General features: G+C 35.1%; 3 protein-coding genes across 10 annotated transcripts; 1 reads left to right on the top strand and 2 right to left on the bottom strand.

Annotated features, from left to right (window-relative positions):
- Positions 1–771: 771 nt before the first annotated feature.
- Positions 772–1,734, bottom strand: LOC148768258 (uncharacterized). Its single transcript, XM_088821459.1, has one exon. It carries the CDS (start codon positions 1,526–1,528, stop codon positions 917–919), a length of 612 nt encoding a protein of 203 aa, XP_088677585.1. The 5' UTR covers positions 1,529–1,734; the 3' UTR covers positions 772–916.
- Positions 1,735–2,472: 738 nt separating this feature from the next.
- Positions 2,473–5,747, bottom strand: LOC105969127 (uncharacterized). 6 transcript variants are annotated; one of them, XM_012993878.2, is made up of 6 exons: positions 5,035–5,747; positions 3,923–4,213; positions 3,728–3,834; positions 3,477–3,609; positions 3,177–3,371; positions 2,473–3,004 (listed from the first exon to the last, which is right to left on the bottom strand). In XM_012993878.2, exons 2-6 carry the CDS (start codon positions 4,193–4,195, stop codon positions 2,717–2,719), a joined length of 996 nt encoding a protein of 331 aa, XP_012849332.2. In that variant the 5' UTR covers positions 4,196–4,213; positions 5,035–5,747; the 3' UTR covers positions 2,473–2,716. The 6 variants fall into 6 exon arrangements, with proteins under 6 accessions (XP_012849332.2, XP_088677582.1, XP_012849340.2 ...); XM_088821456.1 differs by having other exon boundaries at positions 5,017–5,128; XM_012993886.2 differs by having other exon boundaries at positions 4,922–5,113.
- A 1,583-nt stretch (positions 5,748–7,330) lies between these two features.
- LOC105969191 (methyl-CpG-binding domain-containing protein 9-like) lies at positions 7,331–22,632 on the top strand. Of its 3 annotated transcripts, XM_088821454.1 has the most exons (16): positions 7,331–7,638; positions 7,716–7,811; positions 7,897–8,038; positions 8,486–8,599; positions 9,269–10,633; positions 11,092–11,187; positions 12,287–12,507; positions 12,625–13,017; positions 13,145–13,417; positions 13,510–13,836; positions 14,292–14,390; positions 14,567–14,968; positions 15,155–16,003; positions 16,351–16,415; positions 22,009–22,104; positions 22,497–22,632. In XM_088821454.1, the coding sequence occupies exons 8-16, from the start codon at positions 12,664–12,666 to the stop codon at positions 22,528–22,530; spliced, it is 2,499 nt and encodes an 832-aa protein (XP_088677580.1). In that variant the 5' UTR covers positions 7,331–7,638; positions 7,716–7,811; positions 7,897–8,038; positions 8,486–8,599; positions 9,269–10,633; positions 11,092–11,187; positions 12,287–12,507; positions 12,625–12,663; the 3' UTR covers positions 22,531–22,632. The 3 variants fall into 3 exon arrangements, with proteins under 3 accessions (XP_088677580.1, XP_012849397.2, XP_088677581.1); XM_012993943.2 differs by lacking the exons at positions 9,269–10,633; positions 22,009–22,104; positions 22,497–22,632 and having other exon boundaries at positions 7,332–7,638; positions 12,290–12,507; positions 16,351–16,749; XM_088821455.1 differs by lacking the exons at positions 9,269–10,633; positions 22,009–22,104; positions 22,497–22,632 and having other exon boundaries at positions 7,332–7,638; positions 16,351–16,749.
- Positions 22,633–22,664: the final 32 nt, after the last annotated feature.

The raw sequence follows: 22,664 nt of genomic DNA, 5'->3' as shown, positions 1-22,664 counted from the left end.
CTATTTTTTTCCATAAAGTATAACACTTAAAATATAATTATTTAATTGAAATTATTATTATTTTAAATATTTTTTTAATTATATCATCAGATATATGAAATATAATAATAAAATGTAAAATTATGTATCAAAAAATATATTGGATTGAGTAGTGATGTTTTAAAGTGATATGTTAAAATATAAACAACCACTGCTAGAATGAGTCAGAAAAAGTGGTATGCTAAAACACTGCTGGAGTGAGTCAGAAAAAATGGTGTGCTAAAACACTGTTCACTGTGTATAGTTTTAATAAGAAGTCATAAATTTTAGCACAACTGTTAGAGTTGCTCTAATGCAAAATATTCTCCAATACAATACTCAAGAATCAATATATTACATTGCCATATCAATCGGAGATTTTTCTTAAAAAAAATTGTATTGAAGATGATTTTTCAATAAAAATCTTAAAATATCTTATGTGGTACTCTTAGTATTAGAAATTGAGTTCAGCATTGAATATGATCTTAGCGATGGAGATTGAAATGATTTTCTTGAATCATTTTCGTTGTATTAAAAAAATTCGATTTTGGAATTTTATTTTATTTATTTCTAATTCACAATGCAATGTTGACCCTACCCATTTTGGGCGGACTAATTATTTGGGCTGTAAAGTTCGGTTTACCTCAAATGAAGCCCAGAAAAACTAGCCCAACAATTAGAATGGCCTCATCTCTAAATAAAAATTCCCAAACAATAAAATAAAAACACATTTCCACGTTAACTATATATATATATAGACAAACATAATGCAATAATCGGGCCAATTTTCATTTATTTACAGTGACCCAAGCCCACATTAATCAACTACTATTCAAACCAACCTACCAACCGATTAATGAAAATCTAGTTAATCCCACTTCCCTCATCTCACTCACCATCAATTTTCTTCTCTCTCCTCAACCACTCTCTCACTAGAACTCCATGTTTCCCTTGTTTGGCTTTCTGCAACATTATCAGAACCAACAACTACACTCAATGCCACACCACCACCGCGGCCGCCGCCGCCAATCTGAATTTCGGTCACATTTTCACCACACAACAATCCACTATTTACAAAATCAGCACCAGCTCTGCAAACAGGGCAAACGGGAGTCCTCAAAAGCCACAAATCCACGCACTCAGCGTGAAAACTGTGATTGCAAGTAGGCAAAAGCCTGCATCTCTCACCCGCCCTAAAATTCTCCAAACAAACAGCACAATCTGCTGCAGGGCTGATACTCCCAGCTTTCTCCTTCCCCACGAAATCGAAACAGGGCAACTTTTCGATGTCGTCTCGGGACATGCTCGTGCTCCCCAAACTTTCTCTCTCCACCGTATTCCTATTATTACTATTACCGTTTCTCTCTCTAACCCCGTTTCTGAGAGTCCTCCCAACGATACAGACATGGATCAGCACTAAAGCTCCGATTCCTAGGAAAAGCAGGATTACTGAGATCACTACTGTCATCACTATAACCTCTGTTGCAATGCCTAAAACATGGCTCCCCATCTCAAGTAACCATCCATGTATTATCAAGCCCAAGAAACCAAAAAAAAAAAAGGCGATCGTGCTTGTAGAAAGGACGTTGATCAAGAAAATGATTACGAAAAATTGTGTTTCTAAGTGTGTTCAAGAAAACGGAGTGGGCAATGCAATAAAAGATGCAATGATGTGGGAAGAAATGTCTTATGGGAAGGTTTTCGTATGGTAAGTGATTCAACAGAAGGCAGCTAATCCAATAGTAAATATTTAAGTAATAATTCAAACTTTTGGTGGGGTTGATTGATTTTGTGGAGTGGTTGGAGAGTGAATGAATTTGTAGCTATTGAAAAAATAGAGATTATAGACATTTGGAGTAACGTCAGAAAAATTGGCAGCAATATTTTTGTCTTTAGATGAAAAAAATAGCAAAGTACAATAATATATATAAAGACTGTGATTGATAGTATTAATAATGATGGACAAATTGATTTCCTTATGTACATGTAAGGTTGAGACAGATAAACGTGCACTTAATGCATTTCGCTAAATTAGCTATACATTAATACATACATCAATTCGTGAGGGACCTATATGCATATTGCAGACCCCGCATCATTATTTGTGAGTTGATATCACATGCGAATGTAACATGGTCGTTTTATAGCACCAATTTTAAGAAGGGGAATTTTGTTTATAAGCTCTATATTTTGCTGTCACAATTGATTCATACAGCAATAAAACCACTAAGAAAAGGATGGAAGCAAAAGACATGTCAAACTGCCAATGGCTTATTACTAGTTCTCGTAATTGAAGCTTAACCTCCAAATAGTCAATCGAAACACAACTTAACATAGTTAATGCAATAAAATGCCCGCAAAGAACATAATTCCGACTGCCACATTTGGATAGACAACTTCGCATGCCCTCAAACAAAGAAAGCCCACTTGATCAAGGAACCAAAACATTAACTCTTTAGGGGAATTAACTCAGATTTCATATTAATAGCACAAAACAATTTCTGAAACAAACAAACATTCAATATCCAATATACGTGCGCGGGCAGAATCTATAGCTCAAACTATGCACTTCAATCGCCTTACCGAACATATCAAATTTTCACGGTATATACAAGTAAAATAAAATTGTCACGAAATGGGAAATTAAGAAAGAATATGACTCACTCACTAAGGCACTTGCTCGAAGATAGAGGTTTTGCTATGAACCCAAAACAAGTCCCGCTCGAGCAGTATTGGTCACACGAAGAACATCTTGAGCATTTAAAGGAGAGAGCTTTGATTGGCAGAAAAGTTCCCAAGAAGCGATAACAGGTTCTTCAGATACAGCACTTGCCTCTGTAGTAACATGTGATTTTTCAAATACAGAATGCAACTCCAATAACAGAGTTCGAGCAGCATCTCTAGACTCGGGGAGTTTGTCATTGAGCTGTGATGCACCTATTTGGACCAGTTTGTCAATACCAAATGATTCAATTCCATCAACTCCCTGCCAAAAAAAAAATAAAAGGTGCAACTATGAGACGAATGAGTATGATCTTCATAGCCCTAAATTGGGAGCTAAAAGCTCTTCAAAATTCAAATGCATGATAAACAACTTGAAAGTAAGGGGGTGGGGGTGGGGGGTGGAATTAAAGCGTGGAAATTATAAGCGACATTACCAGTCGCCGTACACTTCGAGAAATGCAGACAGATGCCTTTGCTCGAATTCGTGGATTCTTGTTTTTAATGTGAGGTTGCAGTTTGGGCAACAATAGAAGAGGAGAAACCGAGCTATTCAAGGCTATTAAAGCACTTTCAGCTGCCTCGCATACAAATCTCTTGTCTTGTGAAGATTTGAGGAGGAGCTGTACAAGCTAGAAAAGGCAATAACAATATTATAGTTGATAGACGGAAATTGACAACTGTTTTTTAATTTAAATGGTAAAACCTACAACTGAGCTTAAAGTAGAATGTATTACCAATGGATCCAAAGAATCAATTATGTCATCATTAAAAGCTTTGAAAATGTCGGCAGACGTCATGATTGCTGTTTTGCAAAGGGCACTTCTTGGGTTCTTCATGGATTTCAATATGAGAGAAATCACATCACTCCTGTTTATTATGAATTGAGATTTACAAGGGGCAGAAATTAAAATCACCGAATGCAGCCAAAAATTATGGGATTCCCACATACTAATTTGCGAAAAACCAAGTAGAAGCTGACACTTACAATATGCCAACAATGGCTTCCTTGTGATATATAGACAGTCTGCGGACATTGTTGAGCGCATCACAAACTGAAACCCAGTCTTTGGAGCTTAGACCTGATACGAGTGTCTATAAACAAGAATGCAATAAATCATTAACATTTGAGTACTTGATCCAAAAAATAAACAAAAATGAAAAAAGAGAGAAATATCATTACCTTCAAACAATTCTCCACATCTTCGACATCCTTCAAATTCTCAGATTCAATGTACTCTATTTCCAATATTGCCGCTGCTTCTCCAGAATTTTCTGTGCCGTCTATGTCAGTAGGAGGGTCAACCATAGCGGCCATTTTTTTGTTGAGTTTTTCTCCAGGGTTTTCTTCCGTAGTTTCCGTGACAGGTTTTACTGAGTTTCCATTATTAGAAGTTCCATTTATCCTCTCAGACTCTGGTAATTTGCTGACATCTCCGAGAGCTACTTCCGACATTATGGAAATTATAGGCACCTGAAACAAGAAGTACAAAAACACTTTCACATTAGCATTATAGTCAATTAAGGTACAAATACATAGGACAAATAGATACATAATGCCATTTACTCGAGATTACGATCCCAACACCAATAGATACATTTCAAAAACAGAATTGCTCAAGGAAAAATTATACCAAAAACTAATGTACAGCTTCATTCCTTCACTGCATACTGAAATAAAACAACATCTGAATTGTCACTCAGATTCATATCTGATAACGAATACTGACTATCGACTTTCTATTAGTAGCTAATGGACTAGATCTAGCAAACTTATTGACAGAAACAGCAAAGACACATATAAGATGCCCAATGTAGTGAGAATCTCAACACAGAAACACACAGCAGAACTTACGAGAACAAATCAGTAAGTTAAATCTCCGTCAATCACTACTCAACAGATCACTAAATATTTATGGATCCCTCGAATTTAAACTTCAAAAATTTCAGAGAAGACCAACACTCAAACTAACCAAGTGACTAATCAAAAATCGATCACATTAACAAGTCCATTTCTGCAAATTGGGATAGCGATCTAGCACTAATAATTGAAGGGAAAAAAATTAAAAAATCATATCAAGTGCAACAGGGCGGATTTTAACAGATAAACAGTAAGAAAAAAAAAATATACACACTAACTTAAAATCGAGCAAAAATGCATTAAGATCTCACAATCCTTAACTCCGAAATCATGAATTTCAATCGATTACTGCAAGTCTGCAACTAGATTCACAGCCAAAACATGATAAATTTCAGTTAACATCTCAAAATGCGTACACGGGGAAGATGCATTACCACGGGAAAATGAAAATCCGACGGCGTATTTGAGGAAGCAGCAGCGAGATAATTGTGATAGTATTTATTGCAATACTGTGAATGACATCAATACTACTATTTAAGTATTTATAAAGAAAAATAAAGAGGAAAAATGAGAAAATGTAGAGCGAGAAAGAAGAGAGAGAGAGAGTTAAGAGAATGTAACCGGCGGGCAGTAAAAAGAGACGGCGTGTTTTAATGCCCAAACCTAGGCCGGCAGGGGGCGGGTAAATATTTTACACGGGACCTTTCGGGGGTGCCGGTCAGATATTAAATTTACGGATATGCCCCTAGGTCTTTCTTTCTACCTAAAGTCAAATATGTGACTACTTTGTTTAATTTGGTCTTTCATAGGTTTTTAAATAGCAATTAAAATTTAATTTAAATATGTAGATATTTAAGGAGAGTTGAGGGGTTCAAATTTTGAAAAAGACGCTTCAACCCCAAAGCAGCAAAATTTGAATTGAAATAGTGAAATTGCATCATTTTTTTTAAGTTATTGTGACGGTTACATAGTATTAGACTATTAGCACTACTATAATACAGAGTAGCCTAAACTAAATTAAACTAATCATCGCGCATTAATTGTATTAATTAACTCTGTAGTACTGTTTAATTATTTTGAAATAATAATTACTGATAACTTTAACAAGATTTCAGCACGTGCGAAAAAAATTAGTTGCAAGAGTTTTGGAATATAGACTCTATTTGCCAAATATTTATTAGCAATATTAATGGACTTCTCGAAAAGTCAATTTCAAATAAATTTGGGCCTAAACTTATAGTTATTATAGCCCATTAAGCTTATTGTTTTTTGGACTACGAGGGTAATATGGGCCTCAGCTCTTCTAATTGTAAGTTCGATAAATTTGGGTAGGCCTAGCAATAGTAAATCTATAAAATGTCATCATTTTTTTTCATTATGAGTTAAATTAGAAATTATATTATCTAATACGAAATTAGGATGTTATCCATGTGCCATTTTCACATGGAATGTGATTAATAATCAAAATGTGGCCCGCATGGGTGTAGCTCAACTGGTTCCGGAGGTGGTAAGTTGGTGCAAGGTTCTACGATCGAATCTTGGCAGCCGCAGTTTGGGAATTTCAACTCCAATGAGGGTTGGTTCCTTGTGGGCACTAGGTTCGGATCCGCTACCTTAACGGGCCGTTGAGTTATCATGATTTAGATTCCTCCATCAATCCTTGTCGGGCCAAGGGATGGGGGCGAGGGATTTCGTCTTTTGGTGCAATAATCAAAATGTGCAAGTTTCGTCTAACTAATTTTGCGAGTATATGGTATTTCCTCCCAATTCATTAACATTTCGATTTTGTAGTAGTCGCGACATATATACTTTTTTTTTATCAATCTATTAGGGTAAACAAATCTCGACGACCTGTAAATGACAACTGTCACACATACAGTACACGCGGTCGCTACTCGTGGATTTCCATAATCATGTTGCGCGAAAACGGGATATGTACTTGCTTCCATAATAAATCTGATCTTCCACACATAATTCTTACCTTTTAAAACACCTTCGATCCAGGAAGACGTCGATTGAGTTTAAACTACAATAACTTAAAGTATACTTCTTTTACTTTGTTATTAGCTTTCTATTTGTTGCAGTCATAGTATATATATATTTTTGGATTGATTTTTAAGGTAAATAAAAATCACGACGACCCATCCTTTAGAATAAATCTTATCTTTCTGGCATAACATACATTTTAAAATAACTCATTTTCATGAGGACATCGATTGAGTTCAAACTACAATATTTTAACTAATGCTTCTTTTACTTCGTTATTAACTTTATTTATTGCAGTCGTAGTATATACTTTTGAATCAGTCTGTTAGGGTAAACAAATCGCGACAACCCGTCTCTCATAATAAATCTCAAGTCCCAATCACAACTTACCTTTGGAATAACTCTTATCCACGAAGACGCAAATTTAGTTCGAACTACAATATCATAAATCATACTTCTTCTATTTCGTTATTAACTTTTACTTGTTGCAGATGCAACATATATTTTTAGATCAGTCTGCTCGTGTTAAAAAATCACGACAAACCGACTTTCATAATAAATCATAATTCCCAAGCATAACATAACTTTTAAAATAACTTCGACCAAATCGAACTACAACATTCAAAATTCTACTTCTTTTACTTGGATTATTTTATTTTATTTTATTTGAGCACATGAATTGTCAAACTAATAAAAAAATAAAAGTCCAATCCTTTAAATACTAATTATAGAATAGCACGAGTAGAAGAAGTGAGGTACAACACTGGTACAAAAAACGAGGCCCACTGGGCTTGTCTTCAGTCGGCGGCGGCTGTCTGAAATGAACCCTACCACACCAACTTTCCATAGATTTACTCCCCACTGTCACTATAAATACGACTGTACACAGAGCTATCAGTATTATATACATGCGCCGCTGTCGAATTCTGACATCATGAAATTTGTTGTGCGGATCTATTTATCGATTTTCGAAGATCTCCACAGCCCACCGCCTCCCCCTGAACCTCCGCCGCCCCGTTGTTTTTTTTTGAATTAACGGTGATGGTCTACAGGTTAGGTTCTAACGCCTCTTAATTAGTTTAATTGCTTGTCCAAAATCGAATTTAATTTGTTTAATTGTTCATTCCAGAATTAAAGAAATGTGGGGAGATCTCCACCGCACACAGCCTCCTCCCGAACCGCCGCCGGATTTTTCGGATTAACGTCCATCTATTCGTAAATACAGGTATGCCGTTAGTTTTTCTTTTTTTGTCTCTTAATTAGTTTATTTAAATGAAATCGAATTTAATTGGTTTAATTGTTGAATCCAGGATTGAACAAATCGATCAGAGATCTCCACCGCCCACCGCTCCTCCTGAACCTCCACCGCCGCCGGGTCTATTGCATTAACGTCACTCTTTTTTGCAAATAATTTTTTCGATCGAAAAGAAAAAAATGGGCGATGGTCTGCAGGTAGTTTTTTGTCTTGATTTGTTTATTTGCATGAGAAATCGAATTTAATTTGTTTAATTGTTGATTCCAAAATTGATATATACGATCTGGCCAATGAATTTCATTTTTTTATATGTTATGCATGTTTTGTTTGTGGCATGTTTTTGTTACGGAGATCGTAGATCGAGACCATTTATCGATGTATACAAATTAATTCGAGATTTGAAACTCGTGAAATGATGATTTTTTTTTTCGGAACTTAAACCTTAAGATCGGCTTTGTATGTACCGAATGTGTATTCTATATTTTGTTTACGTATCCAATGCTATAGTTGTGGATGAGAGATATGTTGCCCTTTTAGTTTACGTCTGAGGAAAATTTATGAAACACTAGAGGGTTCGTTTTTTTGTCTCTTAATTAGTTCATTTACATGAAATCGAATTTAATTGGTTTAATTGTTGAATCCAGGATTGAACAAATCGTCCAAGATCTGCACTGCCCACAACCTCCTCCCGAACCTCTGCCGCGTTTTTTGCATAAACGTCATTCTGTTTCGTAAAGTCTTTTTGTCGAATGCAACAGGTAGTTTTTTGGTCTCTTAAATCTTAATTAGTTTATTTATTTGCATGATGAAATCGAATTTAATTTGTTTAATTGTTGATTCCAGAATTGTTATGTACGATCTGGCCAATGAATTTAAGTTTTTGTATGTCATGCATGTTTTGTTTGTGGCATGTTTCTGTTCCGGAGATCGTAGATCAAGACCATTTATTGATATATACCAATTAATTGAGATTTGAAACTCTTAAAATGATGATTTTTTTTCCGGAACTTAAACTTTAAGATCTTAATAAATGAATTTGGAATTATCGGCTTTGTATTTGGACTTTAATTGTATTTATAGTTCTGGATGAGAGATTTGTTGCCCTTTTAGTTTACGTCTCAGGAAAATTCATGAAACCCTAGCGGGTTTTTTTATTCCTTTCGATTCTATGATTTTTTTAGGAGCCATTTAATGACATCATTACAGGGAAGGGAATAAATAAGACAAGTAATATCCTTTTTAAGACTGGGATCCAATTTGAATATAATTGTTTGTTTTTTACGTGCGTGACATCTAAATAGGGAATATTTGTATGATCATTGAATGTAGAAAGAAATTGTTATTTCATCGCATTTTTTTTTTTGAAAATTGTAACTCTTCACCTACACTTACAATGAACAAGGCTTTTATTATTATTTTTTTGACAGGCAGATGGCGTTGACGCTAGTGCAGTACTTTGAACATTATTATTAGGGACACAAGTGCGAAACCATGTTCTTAGGCTCTTCCCCTTTTTTCCCTTAAGATATAAGACTCTTCTTCCATTGGTTGCTTTACAAAATTTGAATCGTATTTCCCAATGCCCTCAACAACCAATTCCCATGTTAATTTTTTCATCCTTGATTACAGAAGATCGGAATACAAACATAAGCGCCGAGTGGCTGTGAGTAGCTTTGTTTCACAACAACCCTCTTTTCCTTTTCTTGCTTGTTTCACCATACTTGAATTCTCTCAAGACTGATTTTGATGGACCGGAAGAAGAATTGTCATACTTGATAGCGGAGTCTAAGGAGTATATTCGCAAAGAAAGAGCAGATACGGTGGATATTTGGGCAGCTGTTGGGAGTGAGGATCAATACCTCCAAAAGCAATCTAAATAGCTCAGCTTAATCATATCTTCAAATACGATTACTGCCTGAACCATCCGAAGCATGCCTCCTATAAATGCACGCTTTGGACGACCGCAACGCTTCCTTAGGAATCGCAACTTACATATCTAGAAGGTTGTCTTTAAGTTGCCCTAAATAATCAGCCGTTTTGTCTATCAACGGTTGTACAGAGTTAGGGTCAACTTCCTTCGTATCCTCAACAACCATTTTACCCTTTATCCGTTTCATCTTCATCTCGGTTGTCTCTACCTCAACTGAAGGAGCATAATTGCCCTTGCCCTTCTGTATGTTCGTCATCCTTGTCATAAAGTTTTGACCTTGATTTAGGACAGGTGGTTGAGGCTCTTCGCCTTCAATTTTAAACTCATTCGGCGAACTATTAATTCTTGATCTAATTAGCAGAAAAGTCTTCTCCAGTTGTCCTTTAACTCGGTCATCGTCTCTCAAGGAATCGACAACTCCTTTGATTTCAACTTCCGATTGGTAGCACGCCCAAGAAGAATATGCCTTTGATCCTCCAATGCTCCAAATTTGTTCAATTCTACTCGTCTTCGAATTTCCGACAACATTAGGATTTTTGCTATCTTGATATCGCTCATCAACTTCATTGACAATCACCCAAGTACCGGTGTCTAAATCTATCATCCAGTACAGTTTTCCAGCATATTGGATGCCCAAATACTCACTCCTTAGTGAATTTTTAAACGTGGCACTCTCGATTGGGTGTTGGATTGAAGAGAGTTCGCATTTCTTCAAATGTTCCCGAACGAGATCAGAGTCCAACATCTCATTGCAAAAGAATTTCAGAAGGGGATATCCTATCCCATAGATGTTGTAAGACCAATCTTATTTTCAACATCTATGGCTTTGGATTTGATAAAGGCAAGGATTCGGCATATCAAGGTTTGTCCTTTATTTCCCCCTCCCTATTTGTCTGTACATGATCCTTAATTCAATGTTTGGAAAGTCATGGTATCATTTATTGCCTTTATATTATCACGGTTTCCCAAATTTTAGCTTAAAGCATTAGAATTCATCATACTTAGTATAGAGAGTTTTTAATACTTTAAATTTGGGTATCAAGAAGTTTTTGAGCTATAACAAAGTATTTTTACAAGAAAATTGATGACAATAGTTCTACTACAAAAATGACAAATTGGCAAGTTCAATACATAAAGACAAATTTTATTGAATTTTTTTTTTTTTATCATTATCCCGACACAACCGTGATAATGTCTATGATTGGGATTTCACATAATAGCAATCAATATAAAAATGATTTATAATAATTCAGTTTATTAAATTTTATGTTGTTCTATATTGCCGTTACTAATTTTGTTTTGATCTTTTATGCCTTCCAGTTTTGCCACACCTCCGACTTCCACCATATCTATGCTTGTAATACACTGCTATGAACTTGCGTCTCGAGGCCTAAGATCCAAGGAAATGAAAAACAGGTAATAAAATGTGGCAAGATTTATTCCATTTGCTTGGTATCGTGATTTTGCGACTTTTAGTATGCTTATTTTGATTAATGATGTTTATTGATTCATATCCTTTATTTGATGACTGCACCATATTAGCTTACCTTTTATTTTCAATGATATAATCATGAATCATTTTTTACTTTTAGACCAGACTACCTCATTCATGCTGTGCATATAATATTTATTGAAATGGTTAATTGCATTTGAGACGAACCATGGCCTGAAATGATTATATTAATGGATCAGGTGCTTTTGGGTCTGAAAATGTGAACGTTCTATATTGACCGATATGTTTTTGGTCAAGCCCAATATTTTCGATGTTTTCTTTTTAATTTATAATTAATGCTAGTAAAATGCTACAAAGAGATGATGGGCGTAAATAAATCGATGGGTCCATTTAATGTCAAATCGTTCTAGTAATACCAATTTACTCGCATTTAAGTCCATTTCACCGTTTACTCGCATTCCACTATTACTAGGGTTTGCAAATTCACTGCCGCGCCGCCGCTTTGAGCAATTTTAGGGTATGGTGAATTGTATTAAAACCCCTCTGAGGGCATAAAATTTTTCATTCAGTGCATTGATTTTTATTTTCATTTTTAGCAATCATCTCCTTTTTCGTCAAGCGCAGTTGTTCGTCCTGGTGAATTTAGCTCCATATTAATATGTATTATAATTTGTTTGCTGCATTTATATGTTTCTATATTGTGCGTACCCGGTTATAAAAAATGATTCTGCATTTATATGTTTCTTGATAAGATCTTGCAAGTAGTCATTTTTGTGTAGATGTTGTTATTCATACCGATCAGATCCGGTAATTCATTGCAAAAACGTAACAATTTGAGATATATAATGTAGATTTTGGATTTATTATGAAATAAAAATTGATATACCTTGTGACTAGATAGATCTATGGTTTGAAATATTTAATTTTATTTTGCTGTTGTCTGTCAAGGTAATTGAGTAGATTACGATTTTGGAATTTTTTTGAAGTTCGATAATTGTTGTACGCATGTATATTGATACTTGTAGAGTGATTAATCAATAGCCTTTTGATTTGATTTACCAGCAGTAAATCGAAGCTTGTTGCATCTGTAACGTGGATTTTGCACCAAGGAGGTCCTTTGTGCAGTGGAATTGAGTAAATCTGTGTTAGATTTTTTTGGCTGCTAAGTAATTCAAGTCTAAGTGGAGGCCCATGGAAAAGTTGGAAGCCCGATAAATGAAGAGCCTGTCTCAATTAATCATACAGTCCATGGAGATCATCCACATTTCGGAGATCTTCTTGAGGTAAATTTATATTCTTTATTTGAAGAGTCTCTTATATTTTTATGTTTTTATATTTTTTTGGCTGTTAAGAGAGATTAGTTTATTTTTTCCTCTAATATATTGTATGTTCGTATGTAGGCATGGATTTTCTTGTCGCGTTTCCAGGAGGTATTAGGTATGAGAAAGGGTCTCTCTTTGAAAGAATTTATCGCAGAACTGGATGGACCATCATTCGATGGTTTACTCGAAGCTCACATATTAATGCTGCAAGTACTATTAAGAGAGTTCCCCCAAAAAATGGGGCAAATTAAAAACGTGGAAAAAATAACCGAGATTAATTTCCCTCCCGTGAATAAATTTACATGGCGAGAATTGGCTAGGAGGTATGCTTTAGCCATGTCATTTTTGAAAGGGGAGCTGGGCTCGTTGGAGGTTTGTGATGGCATTGACGTACTTTTGAACTTATGTGGCGATGTTACACCACAAAGTGGTCCGAAAACTGGAGTTGCTGGATTAGAAGCCGATGCAGAGGTGAGTCGAGATTGAGTTTTTTCGTATGCTTTCTTTGCAATTTTTTGAAACTAATATTAATAAATAGTGATTAATTACAACATTTTCTTATTTTTAATCTTGTTCTTCTTGGTTTTCTTTTTTTCAGTTTCTTGCTGCAGCATCGAACATAATTTATAGCTCTCTCTACGACGATGGTGAAGCGGACTTAAAGTCTGAAGACGCCACGGCGAATGAAGAAATTCCCGGGTGGGTTCAAGAGTTGGAACCCATAAAAAGTTTGAAGACAAATGTGGGGTCCAAAATAAGAAATTGTATCAATAAATCATTGGAAATGGATCCACCCGAATGGGCGAGAGAATGCTTGGTTCGTTCGATCAGCAAAGAAGTTTACAAGGGCAATGCTTCTGGCCCTACGAAGGTAATTCTCATCTCTGACTCTGTCCATATAGTTTTGTTTGTCTTGGGTGATAAATCTTTATGTTTTAATTTTACACATTTTTTCTCTTGCAGAAACTAGCTCTGGAAGTTGCTTCAACTTTCCACTCTATGCAACAAAATCATTCCGTTGGGAGAACCACCAGAAAGAACTTCAAACCTATGTGGGACATTGTAATGAAACAATGTCGGATAGTGTTGCGTAAATCGGCCACAGTGAAACAAACTAGAAAGCTCCGCAGGTTGCTTGGAGATAAATTGGTGTTCTGTGGCAGTAATGAAGAAGGGCTTCTTGGTTCTCCGGCTATGGTTTCCAGTCTTTTCTATTTAAGGATGGTTGATTTGAGATTGGCTGCCGGTGCTTACGGATCACATGAAGCTTTTTTCGACGATGTAGAAGAGGTATTTTTTGTTACGTTTTCAAATATACACGTGTAATATTTTGTTCGTTGATCTTGCTTTAGAGCCGTATTATTTTCCGTGGAGTAGCATAGGAGTCTTAACTTTCGGAAAAAAATCTAAAATTTTCGCCTCTTTATAATAACGTTGCATTTGTTTAATTGATTGATTCGTTCTTAACTAATTAATTATTTTCTTGAACTATGGAACAAGAATGTGACTTTCTGTTTATTCATCTTCTTATTTATTTATAGATAAATGTGAATATTTTGCCGGAGTGCTCGAGACGAGCTGAAATGAAATAATTTATATTTCTGTTTGGAACTTTTAATCTCCAAAGCTTTACCATTACTAAGAATGACAATTTCTTTTCACCCCTTTAATTATTGTGATAAAAGATTTTGTTAATACATGCTAGATTCTCTTTTTCTTAACTTTGCTTTGTTTTCAACTTCTAGTTCTGGAAAGAGGTGCAGATTGCTTTATGCAATTACCCAAATCTGGTTCAGCTCGCCGAAGAATCATACCACGCATTTGATTCTTTATATTTAAAAGAGGTACACATTTTCTCTGCATCTATCACTTGATCCGTGGTTATATTTTTCAAAATCTCCATTCTTCTTTTACTGTGATCCTGTATGCTTGTTATATTTTACATTTTTTTTAATTGGAAAATAATCAGATTAGCAGTATGATTTATTTATGGTCTTACACAAACTCGTTTTTTTTTTAGGTTCTTCCTCTGCAGCATAAATTAGACAATTCTAATGAGGATATTGATCATTTTGATGCTGTTGCGAATGAAATTCCCAAAGCACCTTGGGATAAAGGGATATGCAAAGTTTGTGGCATTGATGAGGAGGATAACAAGGTTCTACTTTGCGATCAATGTGATGCAGAGTATCACACATATTGTTTGAATCCGCCTCTTGCTGGTGTGCCTCGAGGAAGTTGGCACTGCCTTAATTGTGTCGCAGCAGACGCGAATGTTGTTCAAGATGCTCTTTCTAGCGAAGTATCGGTTGGTTTAAAGCCAGAGGAACAAAAGAGCGACTTATGTCCTGTCCAATATAAAGCTGCTGATGTGGTAGATGAGATGCGAGAAAAAGAGTACTCGGAGTTAACTTCGGATGAGGTCAGCCTAGTGTTATATATTTTTATTATGATAAATTGCTTGGAACTTGTTAAAAATTCTTTTGTGATTTAAAGTAAAAGTTGTATATCATTCAATTTGTCCTTTATATGAATTGCAAGGTTCTATATTCTCATTATTCTCTTTGGTTGAAACAATTTTTTTTTCTATCAACCATTGTACGTGCAGAGAATCCTCCTTCTGAATTTTTTTTGCAATGAAATGTTGGACTCGGATCTCATTCGGGAACATTTGAAAAAATGCGAACTCTATTCAAGTCAGCACCCAATCGAGAGTGGCACAGCAATGCACACAACAATCGAGAGTGCCTCGTTTAAAAATTCACTAAGGAGTGAGTTTTTGGGCATCGATTATACTGGAACACTGTACTGGATGATAGATTCAGACACTGGTACTTGGGTGATTGTCAATGGAGTTGATGAGCTATATCAAGATAGCAAAAATTCAAAAGTTGCCGAAAATTCGAAGACGAGTAGAATTGAACAACTTTGGAGCATTGGAGGATCGAAGGCATATTCTTCTTGGGCGTGCTACCAATCAGAAGATGAAATTAAACGAGTTGTCAATTTCTTGAGAGACGATGACCGAGTCAAAGGACAACTTGAGAAGGCTTTTCTGTTAATTAGATCAAGAATTAATGATTCGCCGGATGAGTTTAAAATTGAAGGCGAAGAGTCTCAACCACTTGTCCTAAATCAAGGTCCAAAGTTTATGACAAGGATGACGAACATACTGAAGGGCAAGGGCAATTATGCTCCATCAGTTGAGGGAGAGACAACTGAGATGAAGATGAAACGGATAAAGGGCAAAATGGTTGTCGAGGATACGGATGAAGTTGACCCTAACTCTAGACAACAGTTGGTAGACAAAACGACTGATTATTTAGGGCAACTTAAAGTCAACCTTCTCGATATGGAAGCTGCTATTCCTAAGAAGGCGTTGCGGTCGTCGAAGGCGTGCATTTATAGGAGGCATGCCTGGCGTGTGTTTGTAAAGCGTTCAAACACTATATTCGAGGTTAGTCTTCTACCAAGTCTCTTTCTTTCCCCTCACTTCGAGTCTCTCCTTGTAGGTTGGATTGTTTATCCTTTTAAATGTCTATTTAAGGGATTTTTTTTTGTTGTGAAGTTGCTTATTGTACATATGATAGTTTATCTAGTGAATTTATTAGCCAACCGATGGCAAGCACCAAAGCCTTTTTTGGTGGTATAATTTATAAAAAATAAGAAAGATTTGTAGCTATCTGCCTAATTCTGTTCCATGGTTTATTTTAGTTAGTTATTTTGGAAAAACACTTAATTACAGAATATGCCACCATGAAACTTGATAGATTAATTTTTTTATTTTCATTTTTCTATATTCAGGTGGTTCAGGCACTAATCGTATTTGAAGATATGATTAAGCTGAGCTATTTAGATTGCTCATGGAGGTATTGGTCCTCACTCCCAACCGCTGCCCAAATATCCACCTTATCCGCTCTTTCTTTGCGAATATACTCATTAGACTCCGCTATCAAGTATGACAATTCTTCTTCTCGCCCATCATAATCAGTCTTGAGAGAATCCTAGTACGGTGAAACAAGCAAGAAAAGGAAAAGAGGTTTCTTGTGAAACAAAGCTACTTGTAGCCACTCGTGCTTATGTTTGCATTCTGATCTTCTGTAATTGTTTCATAAGTGATTGTTGATATTGGAGGTTTTTGTTTTTTTGGATGTGTGTAGATTGTAACAATTGCCCAATTTATTGAATTAAAATTTTATATATTAAGAATATTTATATAGTGTGGATTCTGTACATATAATATGGATAAATCATGATACTAAATGGTGGGGGTAGATGTTGGATAGTGTGAATAGTGGTAGACATGGAAGTGGAAAGACATATTCTTACTAATATGGTTGTGGTATGTGACTAGGGGTGAAAATCGGACGGAATGAATCGGAAATGTTTTTTTTGGAAAATTTCTAATTTTTTTTTTGGAATTTAAAAATAGGTTCCAATTTGCGTTCCAAAAAAATCGGAATTTCAAAATTCTTTCCAATTTCGGAATACCTCGGAATTAGCGGAATTTCGAATTTTCCGGAAATTGCATTAATTTTTAATTTTTTGTTCCAAATCGGAAATAATGGTAACTTTTAGCATTTTTTTCTTCTTATTTTTGTAATTTTCTTACAAAAGGGAAGAATCCAAAACAAAGGTCAATAAGAGGAAATGTAAACACTTGTAAAAAGAACATAATCAGTTTATCTAAGCAAACATAGTTCTTGCAAATTTAAATTAAAAAAAAAAGTAAATATAGTTTTTGCAAAACGTGAATAGAAAAACAATTCAAAAATATATATATTTTATAGTATTTTATATTTCGGAAATAAACTGATTATAATTGGAAAAATTGGAAATTGAAATATCGGAAATCGGAATGAAAAAAAGTGTTCTAAATTCGGATACTTTCTAATCGGAATTGGCGAAATTCGGAAATTCCGTTCTAATTTCCACCCCTATATGTGACGTTGGTCTGAAAATTGATTATTAATTACAAAAATTTATTATAACTTTTACTTAAAAGGTTGGAGGGTAGAATTGTAATTGGCAAAATTATGATAAAAAATATTTTTTCCCGCCAAAAAATATTAGGAGTGGTAATATAATTGAAACTAAACAAAAAACTTTCCCCTATATGAACCACAGTGTTTCCACTGAATCACAAGATTAGCTGTAATCTAAGTTGCAAAGTGATTCCTCGTAATGCATTAACAGTTCGATTTTGTTGTATCGCGACATATATATACTTTATCAGTCTATTAAGGTCAACAAATCTCGACTACCCGTAAATGACAATTGGCACATATAGTAGACCCCATCGCTACTCGTAGATTTCCATAATCATATTGCGAGAAAACGGGATATGTACTTGCTTTCATAATAAATCTTAACTTCTACGCGTAATTCTTATCTTTTAAAATAACTTCGATCCACGAAGATGTCGATTGAGTCTAAACTACAATAATTTAAATTATACTTCTTTTACTTCGTTTTCAAATTTCTATTTGTTTCAGTCGTAGTATGTATATATACTTATCAAAAATCACAACGACCCATCCTTTAGAATAAATCTTAACTTTTAGGCATAACTTACGTTTTTTAAATAACTCCTTTTCATGAAGACGTCGATTGAGTTAAAACTACAACTTTTAAATTATACTTCGTTATTAACTTTTATTTATTGCAGTCACAGTAGATATGTTTGGATCAGTCTCTTAGAGGAAATAAATCGCGACAACCCATCTTTCATAATAAATCTTGACTCCCAACCACAACTTACCTTTGGAATAACTCATATCAATGAAGACGGCGATTAACTTGGAACAACAATGTTTTAAATTATTCTACTTTTACTTCCTCATTTACTTTTACTTGTTGCAGACGTAGTATATATTTTTGGATCAGTATGTTCGGATTTAAAAAATCACGACGACCCGTCTTTCATAATAACTCGTAACTTATATCCATCCATGAAGACGTCGATTGAGTTCGAACGACAAAATTCTAAATTCTACTTCTTTACTTGCATTATTTTATTATATTTAATTTGAGGACATGAATAGTCAAACTAATAAAAAAATAAAATAAAGTCCATCTACCATTTAAATACTAATTATAGAATAGAAGAAGTGAGGTACAACACTGGCACAAAAAACCAGGCCCACTGGGCTTGTCTTCAGTCGGCGGCGGCTGTCTGAAATGAACCCTACCACACCAACTTTCCATAGATTTACTCCCCACTGTCACTATAAATACGACTGTACACAGAGCTATCAGTATTATATACATGCGCCGCTGTCGAATTCTGACATCATGAAATTTGTTGTGCGGATCTATTTATCGATTTTCGAAGATCTCCACAGCCCACCGCCTCCCCCTGAACCTCCGCCGCCCCGTTGTTTTTTTTTGAATTAACGGTGATGGTCTACAGGTTAGGTTCTAACGCCTCTTAATTAGTTTAATTGCTTGTCCAAAATCGAATTTAATTTGTTTAATTGTTCATTCCAGAATTAAAGAAATGTGGGGAGATCTCCACCGCACACAGCCTCCTCCCGAACCGCCGCCGGATTTTTCGCATTAACGTCTATCTATCCGTAAATACAGGTATGCAGCTAGTTTTTTTTTTTCCTCTCGTAATTAGTTTATTTAAATGAAATCGAATTGAATTGGTTTAATTGTCGAATCCAGGATTGAACAAATCGATCGGAGATCTCCACCGCCCACAGCTCCTCCTGAACCTCCGCCGGGTCCATTGCATTAACGTCATTCTATTTCGCAAATAATTTTTTTCGATCGAAAAGAAAAAAATGGGCGATGGTCTGCAGGTAGTTTTTTCGTCCTGATTTGTTTATTTGCATGAGGAAATCAGATTTAATTTGTTTAATTGTTGATTCCAAAATTGATATGTACGATCTGGCCAATGAATTCCGGTTTTTCTATGTTATGCATGTTTTGTTTGTGGAATTCTCGGAGACATTTATGGATATATACCAATTAATTTGAGATTTGAAACTCGTAAAATGATGATTTTTTTTTTCAGAACTTAAACTTTAAGATCGGCTTTGTATTTACAGAATGTGTATTCTATATTTTGTTTAGGGATCCAATGCTATAGTTGTGGATGAGATATATGTTGCCCTTTTAGTTTACGTATGAGGAAAATTTATGAAACCCTAGAGGGTTCGTTTTTTTGAATCTTAATTAGTTTATTTAAATGAAATTGAATTTAATTGGTTTAATTGTTGAATCCAGGATTGAACAGATCGTCCAAGATCTCCACTGCCCACAGCCTCCTACCGAACCTCTGCCGGGTTTTTCGCATTAACGTCATTCTTGGTCGAATGCAGCAGGTAGTTTTTTGGTCTCTTAAATCTTAATTAATTTATATATTTGCATGAGGGAATCGAATTTAATTTGTTTAATTGTTGATTCCAGAATTGTTATGTGTGATCTGGCCAATGAATTTAAGTTTTTCTATGTCATGCATGTTTTGTCTGTGGCATGTTTTTGTTCCGGAGATCGTAGATCGAGACCATTTATTGATATATGCTAATTAATTTGAGATTTGAAACTCTTAAAATGATGATTTTTTTCGGAACTTATACTTTAAGATCTTAATAAATGAATTTGGAATTATCGGCTTTGTATTTGAAATTTAATTGTATTCTATAGTTGTGGATGAGAAATGTGTTGCCTTTTTGGTTTACATCTCAAAAAAAGTTATGAAACCCTAGCGCGTTTTTTTTTCCTTTCGATTTTATGATTTTTTACGAGCCATTTAATGAGATCATTACCGGGACGGGAAGTCAATAAGAACAAGGAATATCCTTTTCAAGACTGGGATCCAATTTGAATATAATTGTTTACGTGCGAAACATGTAAATAGGGAATATTTGTTTGATCATTAAATGTAGAAAGAATTTGTTATTTCGTCGCATTTTTTTTATTTTTTGAAAATTGTAACTCTTCACCTACACTTACAATGAACAAAGTTTATTAATTCTTGCTTTTTTTTTACTATTCTTTTGACAGACAGATGGCGTCAACGCTAGTTCAGTACTTTGAACATTATTATTAGGGACACAAGTGCGAAACCATTTTCTTAAGACAAATGGTTGAAGCTCTTCCCCCTTTTTCCCTAAGATATAAAACTCTCCCCCCATTGGTTGCTTTACAAAATTTGAATCGACTTTTCCCATGCCCTCAACAACCAATTCCCATGTTAAATTTTTCATCCTTTATTCTATTTTTTCATCCTTGATTCGGTTTCCATTTTACAAACACACGCCAGGCTTGCTCCTATAAATGCACGCTTTGGACGACCGCAACGCCTCCTTAGGAATCGCAACTTCCATATCTAGAAGGTTGACTTTAAGTTGCCCTAAATAATCAGCCGTTTTGTCTATCAATGGTTGTATTGAGTTAGGGTCTCTACTTCCTCCGTATCCTCAACAACCATTTTACCCTTTATCCGTTTCATCTTCATCTCGGTTGTCTCTACCTCAACCTCAACTGACGGAGCATAATTGCCCTTGCCCTTCAGTGTGTTCGTCATCCTTGTCATAAAATTTTGACCTTGATTTAGGACAAGTGGTTGAGGCTCTTCGCTTTCAATTTTAAACTCGTCCGGCGAAACATTAATTCTTGATCTAATTAGCAGAAGAGTCTTTTCCACTTGTCCTTTAACTAGGTCATCATCTCTCAAGGAATCGACAACTCCTTTGATTTCAACTTCCGATTGGTAGCACGCCCAAGAAGAATATACCTTCGATCCTTCAATGCTCCAAAGTTGTTCAATTCTACTCACCTTCGAATTTTCGACAACTTTTGAATTTTCGCTATCTTGATATAGCTCATCAACTTCATTGACAATCACCCAAGTACCGGTATCTGAATCTATCATCCAGTACAAATTTCCAGCATAATCGATGCCCATAAACTCACTCCTTAGTGAATTTTTAAACGAGGTACTCTCAATTGTTGTGTGCATTGCTGGGCCACTCTCGATTGGGTGTTGGCTTGAAGAGAGTTCGCATTTCTTCAAATGTTCCCGAATAAAATCCGAGTCCAACATCTCATTGCAAAAGAATTTCAGAAGGGGATATCCTATCCCATAGATGTTGTAGGACCAATCTTGTTTTCAACATCTGTGGCTTTGGTTTTGATAAAGGCAAGGATTCGGCATATCAAGGTTCGTCTTTTATTTTCCCCTTCCTATTTGTATGTTTGGACTTAATTCAATATTTGTCTATATTTGTCTATACATGATCCATCTATCTCATTCACCTATATTTATTTGCCTATGTTTATTGATAATTTTTTTTTTTTCATTATCCCGACCCAACCGTGATAATATCTATGATTGGGATTTCACCTAATAGCAATCAATCTAAAAATGATTTACAATAATTTAATTTATTAAATTTTATCTTGTTCTATTTTGCCCTTACTAATTTTGTCTTGATCTTTTATGTCTTCCAGTTTTGCCACACCTCCGACTTCCACCATGTCTATGCTTGTAATACACTGCTATGAACTTGCGTCTCGAGGCCTAAGATCCAAGGAAACGAAAAACAGGTAATAAAATGTTGCAAGATTTAGTAGGTCAATTTATTCCATTTGCTTGGTCTTGTGATTTTGCGACTTTGAGTATGCTTATTTTGATTAATGATGTTTATTGATTCATATCCATTATTTTGATGATTCTACAATATTAGCTTACCTTTTATTTTCAATGATATACATGCATCATTTATTACCTTGTAAAAAAGGCGATATCATTCATGTTGTGCATATAATATTTATTGAAATGGTTAATTGCATTTGAGACGAACCATGGTCTGAAATGATTATATTAATGGATTAGGTGCTTTTGGGTCTGAAAATGTGAACGTTTTATAATGACTGATATGTTTTTGGTCAAGCCCAATATTTTCGATTTTTTCTTTTTGATTTATAATTAATGCTAGTGAAATGCTAGAAAGAGATGATGGGCGTAAATAAATCGATGGATCCATTTAATGTCAAATCGGTCCAGTAATACCAATTTACTCGCATTTAAGCCCATTTCACCGTTTACTCGCATTCCTCTATTACTAGGGTTTGCAAATTCACTGCCGCGCCGCCGCTTTGTGCAA

The sequence above is a fragment of the Erythranthe guttata genome, chromosome 8, assembly GCF_056151865.1.
Source record: "Erythranthe guttata isolate IM_541 chromosome 8, IM_541, whole genome shotgun sequence".
In the NCBI taxonomy this organism is placed as follows: Eukaryota; Viridiplantae; Streptophyta; class Magnoliopsida; order Lamiales; family Phrymaceae; genus Erythranthe; species Erythranthe guttata.
This window is presented reverse-complemented; position numbering and strand designations above follow the sequence as displayed.

Excerpts from the sequence above, each read along its gene's own strand:
- LOC105969191 (XM_088821454.1), top strand. The coding sequence starts at position 12,664 with ATGAGAAAGGGTCTCTCTTTGAAAGAATTTATCGCAGAACTGGATGGA. Across the intron at positions 13,418-13,509 it reads ATGCTTCTGGCCCTACGAAG|AAACTAGCTCTGGAAGTTGC; the intron begins GTAATTCTCATC and ends TTTCTCTTGCAG. Across the intron at positions 16,004-16,350 it reads GTTCAAACACTATATTCGAG|GTGGTTCAGGCACTAATCGT; the intron begins GTTAGTCTTCTA and ends TTCTATATTCAG.
- LOC105969127 (XM_012993870.2), bottom strand. The coding sequence starts at position 4,932 with ATGATTTCGGAGTTAAGGATT. Across the intron at positions 3,610-3,727 it reads GAAGCCATTGTTGGCATATT|GAGTGATGTGATTTCTCTCA; the intron begins GTAAGTGTCAGC and ends CATAATAAACAG. Across the intron at positions 3,005-3,176 it reads CTCGAAGTGTACGGCGACTG|GGAGTTGATGGAATTGAATC; the intron begins GTAATGTCGCTT and ends TTTTTTTGGCAG.
- LOC148768258 (XM_088821459.1), bottom strand. The coding sequence starts at position 1,528 with ATGGGGAGCCATGTTTTAGGCATTGCAACAGAGGTTATAGTGATGACA.